At 34.8% G+C, this 27,653-nt stretch overlaps 2 protein-coding genes and 1 pseudogene across 3 annotated transcripts; all 3 read right to left on the bottom strand.

Annotated features, from left to right (window-relative positions):
- Positions 1-299: 299 nt before the first annotated feature.
- Positions 300-9,769, bottom strand: Slob (Slowpoke binding protein). Its single transcript, XM_085952375.1, has 9 exons — positions 9,526-9,769; positions 7,955-8,114; positions 7,120-7,191; positions 6,815-6,917; positions 5,337-5,522; positions 3,598-3,794; positions 2,340-2,529; positions 2,108-2,224; positions 300-597 (listed from the first exon to the last, which is right to left on the bottom strand). Exons 1-9 carry the CDS (start codon positions 9,767-9,769, stop codon positions 349-351), a joined length of 1,518 nt encoding a protein of 505 aa, XP_085808501.1. The 3' UTR covers positions 300-348.
- A 5,957-nt stretch (positions 9,770-15,726) lies between these two features.
- On the bottom strand, positions 15,727-23,071 carry LOC147068536 (uncharacterized; annotated as a pseudogene). Its single transcript, XR_015071380.1, has 3 exons — positions 22,977-23,071; positions 16,973-17,156; positions 15,727-15,733 (listed from the first exon to the last, which is right to left on the bottom strand). The product of XR_015071380.1 is annotated as an uncharacterized LOC147068536 (transcript).
- On the bottom strand, positions 18,417-23,071 carry LOC147068535 (sepiapterin reductase-like). Its single transcript, XM_085952052.1, has 3 exons — positions 22,977-23,071; positions 20,164-21,194; positions 18,417-19,744 (listed from the first exon to the last, which is right to left on the bottom strand). Exon 2 carries the CDS (start codon positions 21,107-21,109, stop codon positions 20,321-20,323), a length of 789 nt encoding a protein of 262 aa, XP_085808178.1. The 5' UTR covers positions 21,110-21,194; positions 22,977-23,071; the 3' UTR covers positions 18,417-19,744; positions 20,164-20,320.
- Positions 23,072-27,653: the final 4,582 nt, after the last annotated feature.

Below are 27,653 nucleotides of genomic sequence, written 5' to 3'. Positions count from 1 at the left end.
ATGAAATAAAAATCTATTGTCTTTATCCACTGCCTACAGTGCAAGTGTAATTTAGATTATATAGATCAGTGGTGCACAACCTATTTTAAAGAAGGGCCAAATTTGTCCATTTTCTAAATTTTCATGGGCCGCAGTGAGTAAAATTGTTGAAAAATAATGATATTATATTATACTAGACGAGACATACATTTTATTATTTAAAATTTAATAGTTACTTAATAATTGGTTATGAAGTTCTTTGTGCATGACTGATATAGATGTTCCATGAAGCAGATACGAAGCATACATCTATATACACATACATCGATAGAATAATATGGAGATTAATATTTAATAAGGCCAAGACTCTCACAAGATCGTAGAATACCTCACATTGCATAGAGCCCATAGCCCTCGGTTGAAGGTCTGGGGGTAAACTTTTTGTACAAAATAATACCTGCGAGGTGGTGGTGTTTGAACGGGAGAACATCCCGCAGAGCGCGGGTGGAATCCGGAGAAGTTTGTCACTGGGCCGATTGCCCCCGGAAAGCTCCTCTCGCGTCTCACCACTTGCCCTAACAAGTTCGCGCACGAACTACTCAGTCGTTGGTTGAAATTCTGAAAATACAATATCAACTGCATTTATTTATCATAATGAAATTCAATGAAGCAATCAATGTTCCCTCTAATTTTATAATATTATATGTGTGCACAAAAAATTATGATGTACTGTAAGAAGTTCTTGTGCAGTAATATAGACACATGAAAAAGCCAGGATTTTGAAAGCAACGAGTTCCTATTGTACGACAACATCTTCTTGGCTACGCTTCTAGGCGCTGCTGTCTACTAAATGGGAGGAGCTTGTTAGTTTATAATGGAATTTCAGGTAAAAATGGGCGGAGCATGTTAGTTCACAGTTTTAACACGTAGCCAAAAAGATGTTGTCGTACAATAGATATAGGTTGGTCAGTCATTCATTGCTTTAATTTTAGAAAAAGGGCTTTGTACTGAAAAAATTATGTGTACCAATAAAATTTGTTTTTCAAGTTTAAGTTCTTTACACTGCTACAAAGCACATTTTAAGCATAAAATTATTGAAAATTGACGGCCTTTACAATAGCGAAACGTTAGTTTTAGCCGGGTCGCACATACAAACTCATCTCAACTGCAATATGTCAAATTTGTCGATTTCATATTGCTGGCATTCATTCTACACATAACGTCCACACAAAATTTTTGTTTGAAAAAAGTCTACTGTTGCATGTGACATATTTGGAAGCATGCAGCATGAATGTCGCTTGTTCAAAAAATTGCCGCGTAAAGTTCATACTATTTTACAGCGGTCACTTTTCAACCTTATACATACAATAGCCGTCGCTACCCCAGGGGCCTGTTAGTATCAGATCACGAGAGAGCAAAAATGTCAAATGGCGGTGATCATAATGAAATGATATTTCAGGTTATGAAAGATCCTTCAAAAATTGAAATGCCATGCATTCATATATTTCTAATTGACAATTTTTTCCGACCATGTCCGATCCTAATAGGATCATATGGGCCTCCACAGGGTAGAGGTTTGTATTAACAGATTTTGTTTTTTACGAGAAATGGATGTCAGCCACTTGCTCAACCTATTAGGTCCATACCCTGACTCACACAAATTGTAAAACAATATGTGTACTTGCCAGACCCAGGATTCGAACCTGAGACCCACGGCGTGATAGTCCAACGCTTAAGCCGCGCAGCCACCGTGGGTGACAATTAATGTACTCAATATTTCTGCTTTTTTATTTTCTTAAACACTGATACAAAATCACTTATTTTTCGTCTGACCTCTCGTCATTGTCAGGGCTGTGTGCGAGGGAGAGACGTGCAACATGGCTGAAGTTAAGATTTATGGCTATGTTCATGTTAAGTCGAAATTCAGTGTGTTTTATATCTTAAACGCTTAAACTATTCAACGTTTCACAAAGGTATTTTCAAATGGACGATTTTTTAAATTTAATCAAATGAAATATAAGAGATTATAAACTACTTACAACTGTAATTATATATGATTTTATATTTCAGAAGATGAATCTTCTTCCAATGGTCAATCGTAATTGAAGTATTTCATATAGTTACTTACAGGCAGACACGATCCCTTCATTTCTCGCAAATCAATTTTTCTGAAGAAGTCACATAGAACTACCTCAGCAAGATTAGGCGTTCTTGGTTGAAATATAACCTCCAATATTTCCACTATCTGAAATCAAATTATTTTTCAATTTCTGTAATATTTCGACTGTTTCTTATAATCATTTCTAAATGAATATGCCTCGTGAGTAATGGCCACCGGCCTAATTTGAATATAGCATTACCTGTGGGTACCTCTCCAGGTCCAGTTGCAAATGACCTTGTGTAGGCGCCGGACAGTCCAATTCGTAACCTGCACACATTTCAAATAGGAGATGTCCTAGGGCTAAAACCTCCGGATATGGTGATGTAGCTGGAATCCTGGACACATTTCTAGGGTTCAGTCCAAAAAGAGTATTTTCCAGTCCTGATATCCTATTGAAAGTAGTAATTTGTTGGATTATCAGTCATTGTAAACTTTTAAATCAAGGAATATGTAAAAAATTATTTTAATTGTTCATATTCTGATGAAGATATTAAATTTAAAAAAGAAAAGTGGTACCTAATTTATGATTTTCTCTTCAAAGTGAAGTATATAGGGCATATTATGGCCTCCACAGGGTGGAGAATATAATTACACACTTTACAAGGAATGGTTCTTAGCCATTCACCCAACCCATTGAATTCTTCCTATGGATCATAGACATGGGTTTCAGAGACAGATGACCTACTACAAACTACACCATCGTGAGGCACTACATTTTGCCATCAACATTAGAGGAATACTGCGGTTGCATGACTATAAGTTAATTTCGTCATAATTAGGTGGCTAAATTATTGGTAAAACAAATTGTCTAGAATCCAATGGATGTAGGTTCGGTCTTGTCCGGTACTATTGTACTTAGTTCTTGGGAAGTCGCTCCTGGGACACTATCAGCATGACTGAAGGACACTTAATGTTCGTTATGCCACGATATACACCTACATAAAGACGTGGTGGAGAAAAAAGTGTCCGGTACCATATTTACCAAGATTTTTTCTTATAGGTATGTTTTTGAGGTGTTTCCAGATATGTGTATGTTCAATAAAGAATGTTATATTCTTAAATCTTGTGAATTATTCATTGAATGATAGAAGTAATATATTATATTCACTCAAACCAGTGAAAAAATGGCCATGAGTTTTTAAAGAGATACCATCAGTCTCCTAAATTGAATGGCATCTTTTCAAAGGCTTGAATCAACAAAAAATAAAAAGCTACGATTTCTTCTAGTATACATGGGCTATACAGGTGATTTTGATTATTATTACGGTTTCAATTCAGACTTCACTTACATCAAACCTATTTCAACACTTTCTCTTACTCGGCGCCACTCCTACTACGACATATTTTCTGTCAAAACTACCAAACTTCACACTAATGCGGTATCTTTACAATAGACCTGTCTCAGTTATTAATATTTTGAAAATGGTGTGAATGAAATTATATTAATATTTGTATACCTTGCAACTCCATTCTGTAATATGACATTGCCACTATGTAGATGTCTGAACGGTGGAAATCCCCTCTCAGCAATAAACAAGAGGCCCTCGAGAACTTGTCTTCCTAGTGTCCCCACTTGCCATAGAGGCAGTCCAGTAACATTGCTGCGCCCATCGCAATCACCGTGTTTTCTATACCACTCATCACGCCATTGTGTCTTCAATATAAATATCACATTATGATTATCAATAAATACGTAGATATTTGAAACTATAGATAAACAGAAGACGAATAGTTTCTGAGAACATAATCCTCATCAAAATCTTACTAAAGGTCCTTTTAAACGTCAGGTCAGTTGTCCGTTCAATCGAGGTTTCCGTTTTGAAACGGCGGTGTATTTAGACGATCAGTTGTCCGTTCAGTCAAGGTTTCAGTTGCCAGGTCAGTTCGGAATCGGCGGTGTATATTTACGCATTTTTTATCCACTAAAATGAACCTTATTTGTAATGCAGTAACTATATTTAAAGAAATTATAATATTTCAATCCAAATTAGAAAAGTATCTATAAGTTTCAAATCAAATTAGTACCTAGTATCAAGAGTAAAAAAGGAAGAACACCCGTATGTTTCAGTGGTGCGTACATGTTCTGTAAATCTTTTATAACAGCCTATGTACGTTGTGAAATCATATTGAATCATATTACAATTATATTTCAATAATACTCATGTCAATAACAAATTAATGGTTATCAGGGTCGGTCCAAGCAAGTCCAAATATTGGAACATTGCAATCTTTGCACGAGGCCTCTAATTATTGAAATGAAAATCCTTAAACAACTGACATACATAAGAACGATCAATTAATATCTAAAGCAAAGAAACCTCGTTAACGCCGTATGTGAAAATTCTTATCTCTACGAGAGCTGCTTCAAAATTTTGTGGTATTCACATCTCTTCCCTATATTAGATCAAATATGACACTTCTAGGTAAATAAGTTTCTCTCGGTGTTGCTCTTTACAGTGAAAAATTTCTTTTACACCGATTGTATATAAGAAAAGTTGGTATCCATCAAACATGTTAATATTTGCCAGTGGCATTTCTGTTTCCCGGTGGTTGATATCGGTTGTTCACTAACGAATGATAGCAAAATATAGAATCGCTTTTATTCGCCTAAAATATTGTTTCACCTTATTTTTAATGTATTTCCTAAGGTCCTAAATTTAATATCTTTGGCTCGATTTTCCTCAGATTTCTAATTCTACTGTTAAAGAGCCATTTTAAAAGTTTTAATATTTGATTCAAATTTAAATTAAAAAATTCTCTTGTAGTTTCATTCTCTTTTTATTTATTTTTCATGCAATGTACAAATCCATCCGGGGCGTGTAGCCCCCTGGAGCGTGAGGCCCAATCACTCCAATCGCACTTAGACCAGGCCTGGTTGACATTGCCATTCAGAGGAATTAGTAACAAAAGTTAGAATTGCTATACTATTCAATAAATTCGGAATCCTTCACAGAAAATATCTCTCAGGTTTAAAATAGCTGGCATTATTTTCAGTGCAGTTTTATGACAAGTTTTGTAAATGTGGTAGTTTTATTTTCACATTCAATATTCCTGAAGAACCACACATGCGTACCAAAGAGGCTGATGTGGCTCGCGAACAGCAGTTTTTTAACTCCTATCTCCCTAGAATGTTTTCGAAGGTTTTAAATATATTCTTACATTATCTTAGTTTGATTAAATCACAATATATCTATACCTTATAAATAAGATCCTTCAGACTTCCCTTCGGATTAAAGGGTATAATGGCGAAAGCATGACCAGAGTAAAATCCAACATCCAGCACTGGATATATGTAGGGGTGATGGAGGGCACGAAATAGTTCAACGATAGTGTCCCGGGATCTCTCTGAAAGTTCTATTGGACATTTTGCTGTTAAGGGTGCCTGAAAAAGACATTTTTATATTACATAATGTCTGACAGATACAAAAGACATTCCTAACAATTCTATTGTTCATATGCATAGTAGGTATTAGTTATTCTGGTGCATTGCTTCCATTATGATTATTTACACATACGTATGTTCATATGGGTGGTGAAGATCGCACTATCATACTACCTTAATAGCACTATCATACTTCCTTGATAAAAATACCACCTTATTCTTAGGTCAATAATTATTATAAAGCAAACATTATTCGTAGAATGTTTATCACATTTGAATGGTCAAAGACATAGCTTATAATCAGTATCTTCAAATGTGTTAATCTTGCCCATTTTTTGAACAATAAAATGCCTAATTCTTATCAAATTTGGTATCAGAGAGATTATCAATAAATAAATATAAAGAATAATAAGGCTTCAAAATTATATAAATAGATTATCTACAACGTTTAAGGAATGTCCAGGATCATGCTTTGAAAATGCAATAAAAGCTCCATTTTCACCTACGCTGAGCATGTCCCCCCTTAATAATTAATGTACTGTTTACTAATGACAGCAAATATCTGGGAGTAAAAACCAAATATAAAACTAAGGTTTCCTAAATACTAGGTAGGTATATATTATTATGATAGTGAATATGAAAGACAATATCGTCACTTTACTATTAAAACCATGTAAGTCTGATTGAGAAGAATGTTTAGGGGAAGGAAAAAAGTAATAAAAACAATATTTTAAACACCTCTCTAATCGATGAATCTGCCAACACTGGTTGTGAAATACAAGGTTTTAACTCCATGTTTAAAACCACGAGACTTACGTATAATTAAAATTTGTCGATAGATGGACAACATACTAGTCTAGAGAACCGAGGTTTTGATTTATGATTTAAAATGTTTTTTTGTTTAAATTTTGCCGAACAAACTTAATTTTTCCATAATATCGGACTTACAAGGTCTTAATTATTAATAGTAAGGTGACGATATTATCCTTTTACATTACAAATACATAATTATAATCACATAACTTTGACAATAGTGCAACAATCAAAATATGTAACTATTGACTAAAAAAATAGTGGAAGTTGTGGAATTTAATATTAAAATGAAAATCTACCAAGTACTGAAGATCTTACCTCTTAGTAAAGACAGGAAAAAATAACAAATATTGGTTCTGCTTATTGCATAATATGTTTTGTCAACAAATGATTTGGAAATGCCAAATCTTTAAGGGAAATTCATCTTAACTATGCTATACTTAATAAAGAAAGAAATTTGATGGATGAATCCAACTTACCAATGTTAGTAATCTTTCTGTTTTGATAGAGCAGTCTTTAATGGCAAACCAATGTTTATTGGGCCTTGATCCAATGTCATTCAATTGTGATATGAATTCATACCTATTTAGAAAAATAAAATTAATAATCAAAAGATTTAAAGTATATTAATTCTTATGTAATAGTATCAATATCAATCACCATTTATTTTATTGATTCTAATTGTTGGAGTTACTTATAACGTAGCCTCACCCCTTTAATGCAGTCAATCGTCCATTGGATAGTTTTTGATGAACAAAAATGTAATTAACATTACTATAATTACCTTGTTGTGTTCTCCAAGTATTGCATACAAATATTGCTAGCAGCTGTCTTTTCAACGGTTTTTTCTCCATCTCTGAAATACCAAAGGTTATATTATTATCCATTGGCATAACTACCCCAAGAATATGGAAACCATTTTAACCGGACAAATGACCCTAACTCTCAATGTGTTTTGTTTTGGACAATTTAAAGTATTTATCACATAATATTGCACTGCTCATAAAATTAATTACCTATTCTGTTTCAATGGAAACATTTTATTTTAAAAATGATATTTCTAGCTATGCCACTGAGTATGTCTGTCATGGCCCCCACATCTTGCCTATCGCTAAGGTTAAGGGCGGTGTGTTTTTTTATAGTAATATTCCCTAAATGGTTTCCGTGAAACCCAATCATGTAATTTTAGTGATTTTTAAATGAATCCACTTAGTTTATTGAGTTGTTGACACTCAGTATCATAATATGAAGCACTTATATAAGTCATATTGGATAAATAACCATTTTACCAGTAAACACATTAAAAATAATTATAAAATAAAATTATACGTGTGAATTATCATTTAATTATATTATATCAATCATTATAATATCTCATATTTTTAAATGTTAATAATTATTAAGGAAAATAGCGCCTCAGGCAACTTTTATTACAATTAGAGCAAATTTGTGGTGTGTTTTTCTCATTTAAATGGTCGATCCGCCACGCTACCCCTCCCGTAAGCCCGGGCCCCCAGGCTAGAACCCTGTCAGCCCCCTTCCCCTTGTGGGGGCCATGATGTCTGTAATATGCTGTCTTTTATGTCATTTTTTTCATAATTATTCCAATGAAAATTTACCTCAATATGGTGTTATTTTCTTCAACTGGAGATCCTTTCAAAGAGCCACTAGGACTCCCGATGATGGATTTGTTAAATAATAATTTGGCGAGCGAATCGATTTTCTGTGCCACCAATGGCGCCTTTTCTCCAGCAGTACTTATGCTACTTCCGCCTTCCTCTAAAATCAATTTGCTATGTGATAATAATGATAACGAGTAATTACATAATTTTGACAAAAATTCTCTTTTTCATGAAAGACCGACAAAATAAATCTTTACACTTAAGGGGAAAATATTTTATCACCCAAATCGAACATTATTTAATATATGTGTCGGAAACAATAAGAAAAATATTTTTTTTTTTTCATAATCGTGTTTATAAATGAAATGTAGTTCAATAAATTGTGTATTGAAAAAACATTGATTTTGCTATTAAATAAAAATTCTTTATATTTACTTCCGATCGCGGATGTATTGCGATAATAACATTTTTGTGTATAGTGTATAAAAATATTAGCAAGTGTATGTGCGTTAAAACCATAGAACAGATTAATAAGATAGAAATGTAAAAGCCATTATCATGGACCAAAGTTTTGAAGCAGGGTATTTTATGACAGTCAGGCCATGAAACCATAGACAAACAAAGCATGCTGAATGTTCTCAAATATTGAATGCGAGTTACATTATTTACGTGAGAAAATTTAATGCATATTATTATGATACAGATGAAAAAATTGAATGTATCTAAAATATTCTTCAACATGTGTTTAAGTTTATTGCATATTTTTCCACACTCGAAATCCATATAACCTGTTATACCACACCCACTAGGGTAAGTCAGATCCCATTAATTTTGTGTTCCCTGGTTAAAACTGAAATTTGGAGAAATCTTGACAGCGTCAACGAATCAATGTAACTACGTATTATTAATACCTTGACTCAAAATCAAAAACATGGTCGTGTTTACCGTTAAAGACGGTTTAATAACACTTTAGTCACTTATCTGTTGGTAAATTTTGTTGTGTCGTAAAGCACGTCGAAATGAGTCTAATGGGGGTAAAAGCCCCGCAATGATCTGTACCGACCAATGTTTTTTTAGAAATATTTTTCTAATATCTATGTTTGTGAGGTGTTCCAAATTATATGTATTCTGTGTTGGGTTTTCTTTATCTCGTGTACAAGTTATCATTTTTAATCTGTAATTTTAGATGTGATAGCCATGGTGATATAGAATAAATATTCAAAAGACGGCTGGATACTGAGAACTATAACATGAGGCGGTTTGAAGAACTTATAGCACACACTGGCGATACTCAAATCGCGACACCAACCCCACACTGCACTTCAAGTTATAGTTGTCAGTATATAGTCTTCAGGTTGTGATGATTTAGAATTCTGGATTCTGAAAATTCAATGGCCATCCTTGCATTGCTTTTATGTGGTAATGTATAAATTATTAGTTTTTGCTACTTTGTATGGAAAAAAAATATTAAAGGTACATATTGTGATGATAATGAAGTTGGCGAAAGGATTCGGGATCGCAGGTTAGCAGACCATAGTCATTATCAAGAAGGATATAATAATACAGACCTTCGCTTTCATTTTCTGTGGAAGCAGACTTTGCTCGAAAAGCTGCCCTTCTGTTGGCTGCGGCAATAGATGACGGATTGAATTCGGCTGCACTCTGCGCGCGTCTGCAGGCAGGCTTGCGTTTCTTGCGATAGCTGCTTCTCCCCGAGCGCTCCTGATAAAATCGATCGTGGCCGGTCGTCTCCGGTTCTTTTTGCTCTTTACCCTCCGCATGCCGGTTCATTGTTTGATATAGATTGAACATTTTTGCTTGGCCGACCAACCACTCTCACGATCAATAAAATTATTCAGAATCGATTTCAATCAGGTTTGATTGTTGAAGGAAATAAATTGTAAATAAATGACACAGATAGTGAACTGTTTTAACTGATTATTTTGCCAACGGATACTGCATCTCACTCTTTAGTTATTTGTTTAACGATTCAGCGGAGAATGAAAATTTAATTTGTGCCATTTAATTAATGACTTCATTTTCTAATGTAAGTAATGAGGTTGTTCTAAGTAGAGCGGTACGCGTACACTGGTCGCAGCTAACAGGATTACTACATTTTCTAGTAAACTAGCAAAATCGTTAGGGTGGAGTTGTTGATAGAATATTTTTAAATGTGAAAAGTTTTATACAATCATCATAATATCACAAATACATATTATGTAATTTGGGAATTGTAATATCGCAAGGGTAATTCTTTAACAGAACTGGCAGGTAGATTGTTTCAGTAAGTCAGTGTATCCCAGCTCTCGGAATGGAAAATTTTACGAACTGGAGCGCTTGATATTTTTCTGAAAATCTTAAATGTGTTCAATTTTAAGCTTTAAGAAAAAATATGAAACTCACGAACTAAAACGCATTTTATAAATATCCTACGATGCAGAGCAATAGCCTCGAGGACATAACGAACCGGAGCTGCGTTCCAAACCGCTATGATTTCAAGCTCTGATGTGTCCCATATTGTCAGTGATTTTTTGTGAGGCTTTGTTGTAATTTTATAAATCATTCCTTCATCGCAGTGATATTGAACTAAGACCAAGAAGTTTCTTCTGAGGGCTTCTTTGATCTAAAATCACTAAAGTAATCCTTCATTCCAAACATCAAAAAATAAGGATCATTGTGTGACTATATAATTAAAATCCAATAAACTTTTACTGCAGGTGACAGATTTAGTGTAGAAAATAAAGCGAATAATATATATGACTCAAATTTTAGATTTAGAAGGAAAATATGATTGGATTTTAGGATGTCTCATTTTTCCATATTATTATGAATTAAACAGTAGTTTACTACATTATAATGGTAGTCGCAAGGCCTGAACAAAAACGATGCATGAGTGCGAGTGAGAAAGTATTCGGCACCCTTATAATCTCTGCGACACGCGCTAGAGTAAGATAAAAGGTCTACATATTTTTGAGTCAGTTTCCAAAAGTATCGCTGGCAAATCGTGGTGAATCGCTTCACGTAGCATCGATAATCTGCGAGTTCGTGTTGCTAAATTTGCTATTTTTTGTGTTAAACATAAAGTCAGTGGTATATATTTTTAGTTAATTAAGTAGGAAAGGTGGTTCTGCGTGTTGTATTAAAATATGGTAGCCGTACTGATAAGCAAGAAGATGGTATTACATTTCATAGGTAAGTTGATACATGTTCGTGACAATTTATTTGTATATTATTATTTATTTTAATATCAGTGACCTAGTGTTTCTTTAAAATAACTTAAATTATGGATATCTTTACCTAATGGTTGCATTTTGACCGCTTAAAAATACTATAGAACGTAAAAAAATAGAAAAATATATTTTAATTCTGAGCATCTAGTGCGAGCACTTTGGGCGAGCACTAGCGAAATGGTCTATGGTCTCGAACATTTGTAGGCGAATGCGTTCGCTCGCCCACAAACCAAACGCACGGCACGTAGCTTCATTTAGCAATGCAACGGGTGGCGTCTAGATGTATCTATAGTCTATGGGTAGTCGCCTATCTACCCTTCCTCTGTAGCATAGTATGTCTGCGAGGGAGGGGGTATAGAGGGCACACAAATACATAAAAACTCAACGGCTCGATAGTAGTGGGCGCGTGTTTTAAATCTGAAAAGGTTGTCGACCCTGCATTATAATTTTACCATAAATTCTAATTTATGCAGTTTTGTTATAAGCATCTTCAAACTATTTCGTAGGTTGCTAAGCACCTGAAGGCTACCATTTGTACACCTCTGCTCTATTATATCGAGCAGCAACATCGAGAGAGTCGACAGCTTCAAGTACCTGGGGGTACACATCACGGGAGATGGCATTTTGCAGAAAGAGCTCGCTATCCGAATGGGAATGGCCGGAGCAACATTCAACTCGATGCGGAATGTCTGGGACTCACGATTGTACTCGGTCAAAACCAAATGCCGCCTATTCGACGCTTGCATTCTGACGGTGCTGCTTTACGGTAGCGAATCATGGCACCTTACGAAGGCTCAGAGCAACCGTATACTGAGCTTCGAAAACAGATGTTTGCGACGAATACTGGGTGTGCGGTGGTATGACTTTAGGAGCAACGAGGAGATAAGAGAACGCACCAAGCAGCCTCTCATCACGCTGAAAGTGAAGAGGCGACGTTGGACCTGGCTCGGCCACATGCTGCGGATGCCAGAAGAGAACTTCAACCTGGCTTGCCTGTTCTTCAAGCCGACCGGATTCCGGCGTCCTGGAAGGCCGCTAAATACAATCTACAGAGTGTATACGGCGGAGCTACGGGATGCTGGTTTGACCTGGAACGAAGCAAGAAGACTGGCGAGCGACAGGGATTCTTGGAGGCGCCGCGTGGTGTCCATATGCTCCAGTTAAGGGGCGGATATGGCAAAATAAAGAAGAAGAAGCTCTATTATATCAAGCTTTTCCGTCTTCAGAGCATGATTAAAGTAGAGCCTATCTAGTGAACTACAAGTCTCCTATACTCTTTCACGTACATTCTCTATACTCCTCTCCTGCTTTTCACACTACATACAGCGTTGACTCTATCAGCCAATATAAAGAAAATTGCACTGTATAAACATTGATGTCTATATACAAAAACTGAAAAAAGTAGTTAGTAACTGCTCTATCCACAAAGATTATCCAGCCATGATATGCGTCTTCTTAAAAGGTATCTCCTTCCTTGAACGTTCTCCTGCATACCTGTGATTCTATGCTTATTACTTACTATCACATAATGTGATTTAAGTCATTTAATAATTCAATTCTTTTTCTTCATCCGTCATTGCGGAATATTGAACTCTGTCCACCCAGAAGATCATCGGAGCGAATATAAAAAGAAAAAATTATTTCACGGCTGCACCACTCCTTTGCAAATGGAATACACAATATTTATATGTTGTTTCTCAATGAAGCCAAACAAGAGCCTGGGTGGATAACTAGAAAATCAATATGTCTAATCCGTCGATGTATAATTCTTACGAATTAAAATGCTATAGTGTATCCCGTAAGCTAATATCTATAAGTCAATAAAAGATGATAATTGTTAAATGACCATCAAGATATTATCGTTTTAAATAATAATATACTTTATATCTGTTGTGGAAGATCGAGTATCATATTTTGTAAAAAATGAAACGCTTCATTGTCAGAGACGCCCCTAAGCAAACAGAGACGTCCCTAAGCAAAATGCCGCTATTAGGCAGACTCCTTCCCCTTTCATTTTTAATCTCAAATTGTATGCAAAATTGTTAGATGCGTCTACCTATTTTACTAATTTAAACTAACAAAATTTAATGCTATAATAATCTTGAAAAAATCAATACGTAGGTACATTTATTATCATCTACTGAGGATTAGAGCATTTCTACAAAACCTTCTTTAAAATAGCAATACTTTTAGGTATGTGGAGGTCTGGGGTACTGACAAGTTTGGAGGCCTCCTTGTGATTTCTTTAAACCAAGCTGTCAATACTTTCTAACGAAGCGACTGCACCGTCCGCTTAATGGACAACTGACAAACTTTCAAAAGTTGTAATGATAGTATTTATTCTTTAATTTGCCGCCATTAAAACACAATCACTGCTGAACTTTTAATTACTTTTTAATTACCACATTTAAATAACACGTTAATTATATCTAATGGTCCAGTACTCCAAACGCGCCAGTCGCGGTGTTAGCACTACGCATGGCCTACCTACCCCAATAGGATGTCACTGTTCATTGTAGTCATGGAATGGAAGAATTAAATTTATAATTTACAATGCAATTCAGAGTTTTGAATAATGTAAAACATTTATTGATTGATATCCATGAGATCGTTGACTATTTTGGTATTATTATGACAATAGCATGTTTTTGTTATTTCAAACATAATATAGAATGAAATGACTGTTGATAGGAAAACTAATCTGTGGACCCCGATAAGCCCGTCCAACCTATCAAACTATACATTCAAAATAGGTCAGGTTAAATATTATTTTCTCTATAACCAAAATGGTTTTAAGTGTACTTTTTATTTGCGGAACCGTGGTCCAGAAACACTGCTATAGTGGAATAATATGCGAACATGTGATTTCTTCTAATGAGTGCAAATTTGATTATTGTTAAGATTTATATTCCTGATTTCATAAATCAATTCATCACTTTCTCTCATTCAATACCGTTCCTCCGACCATGACTTATTTTCTGTCAAAACTACTGAACTTCACGCTAACATGATGTTTATAGATAGCAGGGTACCCAATTTATTGTAAATTTGAATGAGTCGTCCGCTCTACATTATAATATATTTGGCTCGGATTGTGGTACACAAATAATGAATTACAAGTAATAAATTATTATGGTTTGATTTGACAGTTGTTTTGCAGTGAAAAAGTGTATCAATGAATCCCGGTTTTTATTGGTAGTTAGTAGTAGTGTACTTTGGCAAGTAATAACTATCCTTCTATCACTACCAGTGAAAACACAATTGATATAATAGAGTACTGGATCTTGGAAAAGTAGAGTGAGATTGCACGGTGGGATGGTAACCCTACACACCTTCTCCCACTACAAATTTCTACAATCTCTATTCTAATCTACCGTGCATATATTAATGAAAACACATTTGATATAGTCGACATAAGCAACTTAAACTTTGTATCTCTAATAGTGTAAACTCCCAATTCTTGGACCTAACTACAGTCGAGCTCGGTTATTACGATCACGGATATAGCGAGATTTCAGATGTAACGAGGAAACATTCGTTAAAATTTTAGTTTATGATTTTCTCCATACATTTATTCACTTTTATAACGAGCTCCTTATCGGATATACCGAGCTAAAATATAGTCAAAATTTTTCTTAAAACTGCTAGGCTAAGCAATAAAATCCGACTGGACAGGATGCCACCGGGGTCGGATTACGTTTATGACACTAGTTAAGTGTCTAAGTACCTACCTAATTGGTTGTTTCGCCGACAATATTGAAAAAGTATCCACGCATATGGTTGAAATTCCATGTAAAAAATCCAAGGTGTGTAAAGTCGGTAGGTACCTACCAGCGTTCATTACAATAAACGACTTCTTTTGTAGTTTATGAATGCCATCCTTGTTTCGGGGAAAAATTCTAATTGTGAATTTTTGTTTGAATTGCGACTTTTTGTGTTTTGTGACTGCTCATTTAAAAATACTTATTCTCTGATATAATGAGTGACGCTTATAACGAGCAAATTCAGTCAGTCCCATCTTCCTCGTAATAACCAGGTTCGACTGTATGTGGAATAAGTGCTACATTATTGTATTCATAGAAGATTAGAGCGACATATTTGTTATAGCAACACTGTTTTCTAGTTAAGACTTTTGATAGTTGTCACGGTGCCACTTTTGCAAGGAGATGAGGGAAGGTTACAAGGTTGAAATAATAAAATCTTAATAGGTACAAAAATAATTTATTGATCACAGATAATGAAAGATTCCAATGTTTACAATTATTATTACACTATTAAAAGAAAATACATGTTAAATATACTTTACAGGATAAATAGTTCAATGAGTAATCTCTTCCGAGATGGTTTCCCACGAGTCAGCGGAAGCATCGGAGTGTCCAGAAGTATCCGACATGTCATCCTGCTTTAACGAATTGCAATGTTTAAGAAAAATATTTCACAATAATTATCAATTAGCCGGCTCTCACATCAAAACTCGTCCCGTGTACCGAACAAACATTCCAGGACCTGAAATCCAGTGTTTCTTGAATACCGCGCACATCAAGGCCTGAACAAAAACAATGCATAAAGTATTCGGCACCCTTATAATCTCTGCGACACGCGCTAGAGTAAGATAAAAGGTTTACAGATGTGTGAGATGGTTGGCTATGGTGTCGATAACCTGCGAGCGCATGTTGCTAAAATTGATATTTTTTGTATTAAACAGTCAGTGGTAAATATCTTTAGTTAATTAAGTAGAAAAGATGGTTCTGTGTGTTTTAAATGTGGTACCCGTACTGATACTTTAAATGTGGTAGCAAGAAGATGGTATTACGTTTTATAGGTAAGTTGATACATGTTCGTAATAATTTATTTGTATATTATCATATATTTTAATATCAAGTGACCTAGTGTTTCTTTAAAATAACTTAAATTATGGATATCTTTATCTAATGGTTGCATTTTGACCACTTAAAAATACTATATAACGTAAAAAAATAGAAAATTATATTTTAATTCTGAGCGTCTAGTGCGAGCACTTTGGGCGAGCACTAGCGAAATGGTCTATGGTCTCAAACATTTGTATACGAATGCATTCGCTCGCCCACAAACCAAACGCACGGCACGCAGCTTCATTTAACAATGCAATGGGTGGCGTCTAGATGTATCTATAGTATAGGCGCACATCTAACTAGTGACAGTCGCCTGTAGCCTTCGAAACGTATAAATATTTAAATGCGGTAATCGGCGAGCCGGTATAGGAATGACTAATTCGTAGGTGTATGCATGTGACATCGACCCTTCGACTCGGAGCCCGAGAAGGATGCAACTTGTCGATTGCCACAGCCAGATGTTTTTTCAAACGAAACAGTCGCATTCGACCAATCTGCGGCACTCCATTTGGCAATGTGTGTTTTGTTATTTGTGTTGAATAACGATGACGTCACATCGACATATTCAACACGTTTTAAGGCGAGACGAGTTTTGATATGAGAGTCGGCTTACATGGTAATTTACCAAATTCAATGCGGTGCGTATAGGCTTCCACAGCACGAGGATTGATTTTTTTTGATCTAAACGTGTGACACCACTGTATGACGGAATTTGTCTAGCAGTTCACCCACAAATTAGTTCAAATAAATTGGATTTCGAACATTTCAAATGTAAATTGGGGAAATAAAAACATAAAGGTGAGAATTAAATGTACTAAAATGAAACGGAACCGGAAAAACTACATGCAAGTGGCATAAAATTGGTGTTCCACTGTAGATATGCACTATAAACAATGTTAAAATAGTATGCTAACTTCGAACGGTTGGTTTCTGATTCGTTGCGTTCTGACATTGATCTCGAGTACACAGCCTTGTCCAATAAGCGCTAGAGAGCAGGTGAGAAGAGCTGGGAGGGAGAATCTGCAACGCCACGCCAGGTTCATCAGGAACAAGAAGAAGCTATCCGACTTCCCGCCGACAGCAACCATTCTGCTACTCCTCATATGAAAAATAATAAATGTTTATTATTGATATAATAATATGTAATAAAAATAACCTGAAACTGTTAATTATCCTTTCATGTGTACATTTTTCTCAATTGCTACTATTGGGGCTTTCAAATAAAAGCCCTCGGAGGATTAAGTAGGGTGTAAGAGAGTATAGATAAAACACTACTTTTGTGTCATTAGATTAGATTATTGAGGTGCTAAGTGACATGTAATTAAACATGATGTTAGGAGAAGTTTTCCCTAATTGTGAGTGAAACAGGACTCAAACATTTACACACTTTGTAAGAAAAGTTATAAGCATATTATACCTAACACTGAATTATATCCCATAGACATGGTGTCAATTGTTTTCATAGCGATGTTATAATTTGAATGTTTTGTCAACCATTAAATATAATATATTTATTTTCGAGAATAAGGAGACATTTGCGGAATATTGGAAACAGTTATGCCAGTCAATTTACTCAATTACGTTACCCTCTTATATTATTTTAATCCTCCGGTGCTATTCTATTCGAATAAGAATATATCACAGGTTGTAATTTCTGTATTTTCAATATTATGGTTTTGCATCATTGAAAAGGTTTAATTATGTAGCTACTAATTAAAAAGTGGAAATATTAGAATACGTTATAATTAATTGACCATTTGGTTGCAATGGTCCTCCTTTACTTAGGATTAGTTTTTATTAAAATCTGTTTTTTTTTCTTTATTTGATTAAGTACATCATTTCTTTATTGGATGAGTTGAAGACATGGATTGCCCTGTCCCGTATATTACATTAATCACTAACACTTATTTTCATTTTGCAATTCATCTGTTTTACCGCATTAACACCTTTTACTGCGGTTTCCGAGAAATGATTACATGTAATTCTGAAAAACATATGGTATCCCTATAGCTGAAAAGCGTGCTATAAATGGAGGATTTATAACGATTTATACCGTTAGTAAGGTATATCATATCCACCAGATCACACCGTATCGTTCCAACGTGTCATATGAATATAATCTCTTTGGCTGAGGATAATAAAATTAAAGTATGGAAATGACTACTTTAAATTAGAAATCTAATCTAAAACCGTGACAGCCTTCAAAGAATAAGTACCTATTGTGTGAATGATAATAATGTGTGACTGTAGATAACTTTCTCGTGAAGGTTATTTAAATCTTGATTTATATATCGGAAAATCATGTAAGTTTTATATCGTGGTATAATAATGGAAATGTAAAATAAAAGGCGACACAAATTTATATTATTTTCATTTATTGAACCAGAAAAATCATGAACAATTTTCTTTAAAATTCATCAACTTTTAGTTTAACATCACAAAAAAAATTTAAAAAAATAAAGGAACATGGTCAGTCAATAAGTACCTACCCAATTTAAATAAGTATCAGGAAAAAACAAAAACAAAGAAAAACATATCATTGAAAATATATTACGATAGACTGTAAGTGTGGTATGATCATAACAAAAAAACTGTCTTTTTAAAATAACGAATTCGTGAGTATTTAGTCCGTGTTTAGTACCCATATATTTGATAGTAATAAATAACCATTTAACTACTTACTAATATTGTCAATATCAAGGAAGCACTGGTCCCGGTTACATTGGAATGTTTTTTTTTTAATAAAATAAACAAATCATTTGCAACAATTAAAATAAAATCATAGGAATATATTATTCTGTCTCACAGATGAAAATACGGTATAATTATGACGATAAAATCACTCTAAAATTAATGCTATGGCTATATATATCAAAATTGAACGTATTTATGCAGAATGTAGCCAGTCCACGATAATGTCGAGCTGAGATAATGGCACTTTAGCAACATGATTATTAAAAATGTATGTAAAATTGTAAATAGTATTTTATTTCAAGAATATTTTTTGCGGCTTGGCTATTTTCAGCAGAACGTAGAGAAAACCTTCTCGCGTCTGATCTATATCATGTCTCATTTTTTTATTTTTTGTGGACTGGCTACTTTCTGCATAACTATGTCCAATTAATATTACCAAATATCTTTTGAGATTCATTATATTATTATTAATTGAAAATTTGTGTATACATTATATTCATTGTCATTTTTCTCCGACTATCAAAATAAAAGTGGCAAGATAAACTATTAGAAATTGAGGAATATATCAATTGAACTGGTTTTCAAACAAAGGTTTGGTTGTTGTTTAAAAGAAACTTTCTTTCAAACCATTAAGTTGAGAAATAATTATTTTCTCAATGCACCTCAGTGAGCGCACGGCAAACCGAACCGATCGCACACCCACGTAGTGTTAGAATTTATAGTCACTTCTTCATGTCTTTCAAGCTGACGGATTGGTTGCCTTTAACTTGTTCTGTAACTGCACATAAAATATTTGTATAATAAAATGGTGTAAATAAACATTGTAAAACTCAACTGTATTAAATTTCATCTTAGTAGGTACTCATATCAAATCCCTAACCTAAAATACCATAATCCTAATAACATAAAGGCAAGATACTGCTTACTATGTACTACTTTTAGGAGTACATATCATAGAATTAATTTACGAGACTTCATTTATATAGTATAACCTCGTTTTTACGTGCCCGGTATTCACGTTTTCCCGGCGATTGCGTGTAATTTTTTCGGTCCCGATGTATTTCAGTACATTTAATACCCGCATTTACGTTTTTCTTTCCCGCGATTTACGTCGGAAATATTCAAAATATGCGAGTTACGCGCGCTTCTGAAGAACTGTCTGATGAAGACGAGGTTGATATTCCAACAAAAGAAGAAGCAATGAGGTTCACCGAGGGTTTAAAAACCCACTTTACAAGCTTTGCTGATATCCAAGATGACACTTTTAAATGTTTATATAGTCTTGAAAGAGAATTACATAACAAAAAAACAAAAATGCAACAAACTAATATACATATGTACCTACATGATTTTTTCAATAAAAATTTTAATTGAATGTTGTTTTTTAATAAAAGCTATACTGCATGTTTACAATTTTACTGTTTATTAATTTATTTTTACTTACAAGTAAATATACAAAAAACAAAAAATAAAAAGGTTTTTAAGTATAATTTTTAATATAAAAAAAATCAATTTTAAACTGATTCATCATTATGAAAAGATTTTAGTAGAAACAGGATGTTTATTTTTTAATCAAAATAATCAACATGGTCCCCAGACTTGTAATTGCCCTCGCACAACACGGATAGGCACTTCTTAGCCGTCTGGTCCGGTTCCAGCAGCTTTTTTTCGTTGCGCCAAGTGACGAATGAATCCCTCAAAGTAGGATTAGCCGCATTGTCGATGATATTTTGAACCATGGCCGTCTGCACCGGACCGGGAGAATAGTTTAAGACTCTCAAGCGAGGTCGCTCTTCAGCCAGCACTTTGAAATACATCTCACGTGCGGCTTTTCCGCTGCAGTACAGAGACATTCCGGCGAACGGCTTTATGCCACACAGTGATGTAATGTTGATGACAACACATTGCTCTTCATGACTTTCGAACATCTTCAAAAAAACACAGTTAAGGGCAGCGATGTAGAATACGTTAAGTTTATAATACTCTTGCCATTTCTCAACGTCATCTAATTGTGTCGCAGAAAGACTGATGTCGCCCACGGAACCGGCATTGTGGATTATCATGTTTACATCAAACAAACCGATATCGCAGTCCTTCAAACAGTCCACGAGGGCACTTCTCATATCTTCGGTGCTAGATTTAGAAAGATCGATCGATTTCACGACGACTTTCACATTTGAGGTTTCAGCAAGACTTTTGGTCTGCAGCAAACCATCTTCGTTGCGAGCCAACAGCAGCAGAAGCGATCCGGGCCCCATTCGGAGAGCGCAATCCACAGCGAGCGACCGTCCAATGCCCTGAGAGGCGCCGGTGATCACGCAAAAACAGCGACCCTCCAAACTGAGTTTGAGAGACATTGCACGTTTTATGTTTTTCAAAAAATATAGAAACGGAAGAGGTGGATGACGGCGATCGGAGGATTATAATGAAAGATCTGCTCGGCTAAAAGAAGGTATAAAAAGTCTTAACAGCACAATTGGTGAGGTAAAATGAAGATAAATACACAGTACACCATATTGTCAAAACTTGAAAAACGGCTTGAAGTTCATATTTTTACATAAAGAAATCAAAATGAACGTATGCAGACTAATTGAAGCAATTTCATTTTTTTTAAATAGGCTCTATAATCCGTGTGGATTTTGGGCACCTCACAAAGAGGTTGTGTAACATTTTTTTTATGAGAAATGCGATGTTAGCTACTTACTCAACCTATCAACTCTACACTCTGGATTCAAATACACATTGAATGTGAATTCTGGGATTTGAGCCTGAGACCCTCGACCTACCAAGTAGATACGTTACCACTCGGCTATCGCCGGATATATTTCATTACCAATAATAAACATGATTCGACCTGTTAACGACAGAAGTAAATGCACCATTACTTCCTAATCTTAAAAATAAACCAAAACCTAACGCAAACTGCTTACATCTTGGTTACAGTCCGATTCTCCGAGTCTCGATTCCGGCGTTCATGACACCGTTTACAAGGTTGATAAATACTATCCACAGAGTGTATACCATGCAGCTGGCAATCAGATTCTTTGGAGGCATTGCATGGTGTCCTGATGCTCCAACTAAGAAGTTTTAGGTTTTGATTTTTTAGAACCGCCACAACAGGCGTTGTCGCATTTGCGTCTGTCACCAACTGGTGAAATCGAGATTATTATTCATGAAATACAAAATTGTATCCTATTAATTTTTAATTGTCTTACATTGCATAAATAATTGGTCTGGCTTACATTCATTTTGATTTCTACATTTAAAAATGTGAATTATGGGCTGTTTTTCAAGTTACTTTCGTGACATATAAATGTTCAACATGGCGTGGCAAAATAATACATAAACAGGAATAAAATTAAGAAATAGGAAATGAAAGATGATGCCCGATTTCTGATTAGTTCTTAGATAACATAATATCACTGTATTAACTCTATAGACAAGTGGATATCAAAACAATATGCTCTTCGTTGTCATTCTGTTCAAATCATCCTAATTGATAGCGATATCAGTATTTTTTTACTTCCAATATCAAATAATTGTATTATGCAATTATTCAATTATTAGATTTTTTGGTAATTGTGCCGCAGATGCCGTCATGAGCTTTAATATTTTTTTTTACGAAAACAGTTTATTCCATGTAGACAATTAAAATAAATACCCTTTTCTGTCCGCGCATAGGCTTTTCGATCCAATAATAATTGTTAATTGAAAATTTGAAATTTTCATGCATCATTATCACAAACTAAGATTATATTAGGTTGGGGTAGGTTAGATTAGGTTAGGTTTGGTTTGGTATAAATAGAAAGTTATAAAATCTCATGACGGCATCTGCGGCACATTTACCAATAATTGTATTAAGCAATTATTTTTTTTTTTTTTGTTTTAAGTAAATTAATAACTACCTGGGATCCATGTCATCAAAACTATATGGACAAAGATTTGTGACAAAAGAACTACGAAATTCGAAATTCGTGGAATGTTCAGATTGGATATTGTTTCCAAAATATTCTTCATCGACCTAAAACTACGAACGTACATAAAAATCAATTATACGAACGATAAAATATAATACTAGACTTATAATTTTCAATCTACCCAACAGGACGAAGAACAATATCGAAGAATTTCTATTCACCGACATAGGTACTATTAGTTGGACACGAAAAATTAGCAATACGTAAGACAGATTAAATAAAATAAATAATTAGCTAACAGACTTACTATGAGAGAGAAATATTTGAGTATTACTGAAGCAACCACATAAATACTAAAAAGTTTGACACGTCGTATCTGTCAGTGTGAGCGGTGTTTGCGGTAAAAACAAGAACAAGAAGCATTATACAGCTACGGCAGTATTGCCATCTTTTAATACAAAGATGTAAAAAATATTATTTCTGATAAAACTAAAATACAGGAATATTTTTTTGACTTTTTTCAAAATTATAGTATTTTTAATACAAAATTTCTTGTAAAATTGTAGTATTAATTAACATTTTTCGTGGTAGGTATGAAAATAAATTAATGTATTGCAACTACTTACTATAATTTAGTACTCTTGGCAACACAGCTACGGCTGGGGACGTTGGGCCATAAAAACCTTTTTTACCAATACATCAATACAGTATCGATACTTTTCTTTCGATACGATACCAGTGGTTTTACTTTTTCTTTCGATAACAATATTTTGCGGTGTTATTATGTATGTATTTGAATACCTACCGTATGTATAAAAAATATTTTTTTAACGATGTTTCGATACTTTTCTTCCGATACCGTGACATGTACCGAAACTTTTTCTTTCGATATGACAGCCCTACTTATAACTAAACAGTCTTGCCACATAAAATATAATCATATAATCCGGCAACTAAATTGCCATTCCGAAAAAAGTATCATTGCCATTCTTTTTCGCGTAAGTAAAAGAAAAATAACTAGGGTAGGTATGTAAAGAAATATACGAGCATTTTTTAATAATATAATATGTATGTACATAATATTTACATTCACGTCACGACCCGATCAAATCGTCGTCGGTTTAACGTGCTCAAAGGTGCTGTGCGCGGCTGCCTTGCGTGACGTTAATTTTGTTGTGAGCTGCCTCGCGTAGCGATTTTTGCGACGCAAATGCCCGAGGCTGCTCGCTCAGTCAGTGCGCGCCTAATTATTTGTTTTATTAATATGTTGTTATAACTAACAATGTATTAACAATCCGCCGCCGTGTTCCGAACGAATACGGAACGGATACGGATACGAATACGAATACGGTGGAATATTTTTTTGTGGCGGAGGGGGGGTTGCTGGATAATGAACACTGATTATGGTAAACTGACTTATTGACACAGTAAAAATTACAAGTGGTGTAGGTAGGTATACTATTTTGTTTGCACAACGCATTTGGAAGGAGATAGTTTCGGAGTAGGTATTTAGAACGCGTCTAACTGCTTCGGCATGGAGGTCGATACAGTTCAAAGTTCGCGGATGGTTCGCGGTGTCGCGCGCCGGAATAATAAAATACATAATACTATCTAGGTAATATTATTATTTCTCTCCTTACACAACGCATGTACAGAGGTTGAGCACCTATTGATAAAATAGGGTACCTAATGAACTTTGTGCAAACCAAATTCGTGGTGAATCGGTTTTACGAATGGGTGGTTGCCCGCATAAAAAGGGGGTGTTACCATAAAGACTTATATTTAAGTCAGATTACTGATTGTGAAGACTGTATTTATTTTCTGTGATACACAATTAAGTACCTAGGTACATTGTCATCATTATAACAATCAATTTATTATTCGTATATAGTAGGAGCATCTGATTGGAATCTCATAAGAATCTAAACTGAATAAAAAATTGGCCATGTCAGCTGATATTGAAAATTCCAATAAGAATCAAAAATCGAGAGAAGAGAGCCGAAGAAACTGGTAGATATATGAATGCGATGGTGACATTGACAATTATAATATATATTTTTTATAATATGTAGGTAGGTACATGACATTTGGTAATGATAATATTTATTTGCCTTTATTTTGGTGGAATTTTGTCCCAAACCCGGTCGTAAGGTGATTGGACCAAATCGGGCCTCGCGCTTTAGGTGACTCATAACGTGGCGAAAAAAAAAGTTTTTAATTTTAATAACCTACCTACTTATTGAAATATAAAGAATAAACATTTAAAACAGGTAGCTCTCGTTTCTTAATTATGTCGCATTATTCAAGAACATCTTCGACGTATTTTTAATGAACGATTTGTGACCACTCAAAATGAGATCTATCTATCTTATTATAATTGTTGACCCAATAATAAAATGTCGGTACGAAACATTAATGTCAATGGTATGAATTAACAGTTATGTTATGTTATAATACTTATAATATAACCATGTTATATTTATTAAAACATTTAAAATTTTCAATCAAAGATCGGCAACCGTTTTTCCAATGAGGGTGCAATACCGCCAGTTTTTTGATCAATTAAAGTTTGACTTAAAAATATGTAGTATCGGGCTAGTAGTACATACCTAACTAGGTACAAAACAAAACTGCATCTTTGGGAAAGTATTTGACTGTATACACACATTTCATCAGAATTTAGGTATAGACAAGATTTAAAAGGGATTTGGCATTCTTCATGTCACATGGGTTCTTTTCTTACTCAGACTGGTATACCTATTTTGACGAGAGTTGACAACATTTGTGAGGGGACATTCAATATAATCTGACGGCGCTGCGTTGCATAAATTTAATATTATACTGAAATAGGCACTTAAAATAATTTATATCAAAGGTCAAGAAGAAGTTTCAGATGTTCAAATAAGATTTATTTTTATTTTTCACACACTTTAATATCCCCCCCTCTCGCTGATCAATAAATTGTTTTTATAAGTGGTATATAGGTATGTATACACATACTATTTGTGCCCCGGCCCTATAATTAGGGGCCTCGTACACATCAGGCCTCACATTGGACGTTCAATCTCTTTGGGCCTCAAGCTTCCTAAGACCTGCTGCCTCGAGTGACACAAATTTAGTAGTATTTTATTTCAAATGTGAGGTGTGCTGTGATAGTTCCATACGGTGCATTGAAAGGCGGCCGTGTTTTTTCACGTTTGCTCATTAAATTTAATACTGTTTGTTTGGCACCTTTTTGTTTGTGTATCACCTTTCTCGCGGTTGGTTTTTTTTGTTTGTTCTTGGGTCGCGTCAATCGAATATGTATTATCTTTTTGGATGAAATCGATGGCTATTGTAAAAATAAAAGATTTACGCATTGTATGTCAATGGACCAACCTTTGATACTCTGTGTATACAGGGGCGCTTAACTGCTACGATTGCAATCCAACAATTAATATCAAAGATGGCACAGTGATTTTAAATTATTGACATTTTTATTTTTATATTTTTTCTGAAAAACAAACCACAACGACGTACAAGTATTTCTTTTGCGCATGAGGCTTATTTGTAATATTGTACCTGCCTAGGTACTTTTATGTTCACATTCAATACTTCTAAAACGCGCGTGTGTACCAAAAAGCCACATGTGGCTCGCGAGCCGTAGTTTGTTCACCCATGCCGGTAGTGAATAGGTACCTAATTTATTCATATATGTACCCGTGATTCACAATTCCATTTCTTTCAAAATTTACAATTTGAATAATATTTCTATGTAAAGTATGAAATAACATAATTAAAATCAGAATAGGTAGGTAAGTACTATTCTCTTCTCCGTCGAGACCTCATGAGTCATGATTGACCTATCAACCAGAAGATTTGGCCGTCTGACAGCATCCTCCACGGCACGCGTGATCTTCGTCAATGTGAAACCTGCTGTGGAATTCTTGATTTTGTCTGTTCATCAAGAGGGAGCTCTTCCTCGCCCCGTCCGACCTTCGACCCGACCAAAATCATGAACTTACTATACCCACACTCTTGGTTTAATTTAGAAAATATGGCGGTTGGGGCACATTAAAATTTTAATTAAGCCATAATGATTTAGGACATTTAGGTTTCTACTTGCAGGTTCGCAGTCTTTGGTTATTAATTATCATGTTACCGTGGTATAATAGCGCCACGTATGTATGTAGTAGGTACTTTTTCCACATATTTTAATAATGTGTAATGATCAGGACCAGTTTCATCCGCTTAAATAGGACACCCACCACTTGCTCACTATTAAATTATGGGTTATTTTATTACTATAATTAGTAGGTGTGTAGGACTGTGTACTGTATTGTATTGTGTTTTATTTCCATTCTTTCCACCAAGAATTTACAGTCAACCTTCAAAACCGAAAAATTAAATGCTGGTGATTAAAGCGCATTAAAAAAAATCTTGTAAGTACCTACTTCTTTGTGGTTACTGGAGAAACTAATTCAATTGACTAAGCAAAAAAAATATTCAAAGTTGTTTAATGTATAGGAGACACTCCAGTGTAAATGGTACAACAAAGTGGTTAATACTCAATTATAGTTTTGTACCATAGCAATAAATAGTAATGTTAGTTTATTTGAATAAGCTTGCGAATCTATCCGCCGTGCAATTACTGGGCACGTACGGATGTAGCGAATAGTCGTACACATAGCTTATGTATATTCAACTCCCACAGCAAAATACAGTAAATAAACAATGAGAGAATGCTGTAAACGTGCGCGGATTAGACAACAGATTGCACTATCATACGATGGCAAAATTGAGTGGTGGAAACAAATCGACGTTTAATTTAGCCCCCACTATGATTAGTAAAGGTGCGCACATGGAGCGACTAGCGAGGTGAGGTCGCCAATGCATTGGCATTCTGGATATTTTGACGGGAAGGTCGGTCACGTGACCAGCTTGCCAGGGGGGAGCGGGCTGGCTAGACTTTCCAGTAGCCGAGGCATCCGTCTACTGCTTTGAC

This window comes from Rhyacophila brunnea, unplaced genomic scaffold, assembly GCF_057557595.1.
Source record: "Rhyacophila brunnea isolate RB1 unplaced genomic scaffold, BYU_Rbru_1.0 scaffold_3, whole genome shotgun sequence".
Classification (NCBI taxonomy): Eukaryota; Metazoa; Arthropoda; class Insecta; order Trichoptera; family Rhyacophilidae; genus Rhyacophila; species Rhyacophila brunnea.
Note: the sequence above shows the minus strand (reverse complement) of the source record. Positions and strands in the feature narration are given on the sequence as shown.

Excerpts from the sequence above, each read along its gene's own strand:
- Slob (XM_085952375.1), bottom strand. The coding sequence starts at position 9,769 with ATGTTCAATCTATATCAAACAATGAACCGGCATGCGGAGGGTAAAGAG. Across the intron at positions 7,192-7,954 it reads GAAAATAACACCATATTGAG|AGATGGAGAAAAAACCGTTG; the intron begins GTAAATTTTCAT and ends TTGGTATTTCAG. Across the intron at positions 2,225-2,339 it reads ACCTGGAGAGGTACCCACAG|ATAGTGGAAATATTGGAGGT; the intron begins GTAATGCTATAT and ends ATTTGATTTCAG.
- LOC147068535 (XM_085952052.1), bottom strand. The coding sequence starts at position 21,109 with ATGTCTCTCAAACTCAGTTTGGAGGGTCGCTGTTTTTGCGTGATCACC.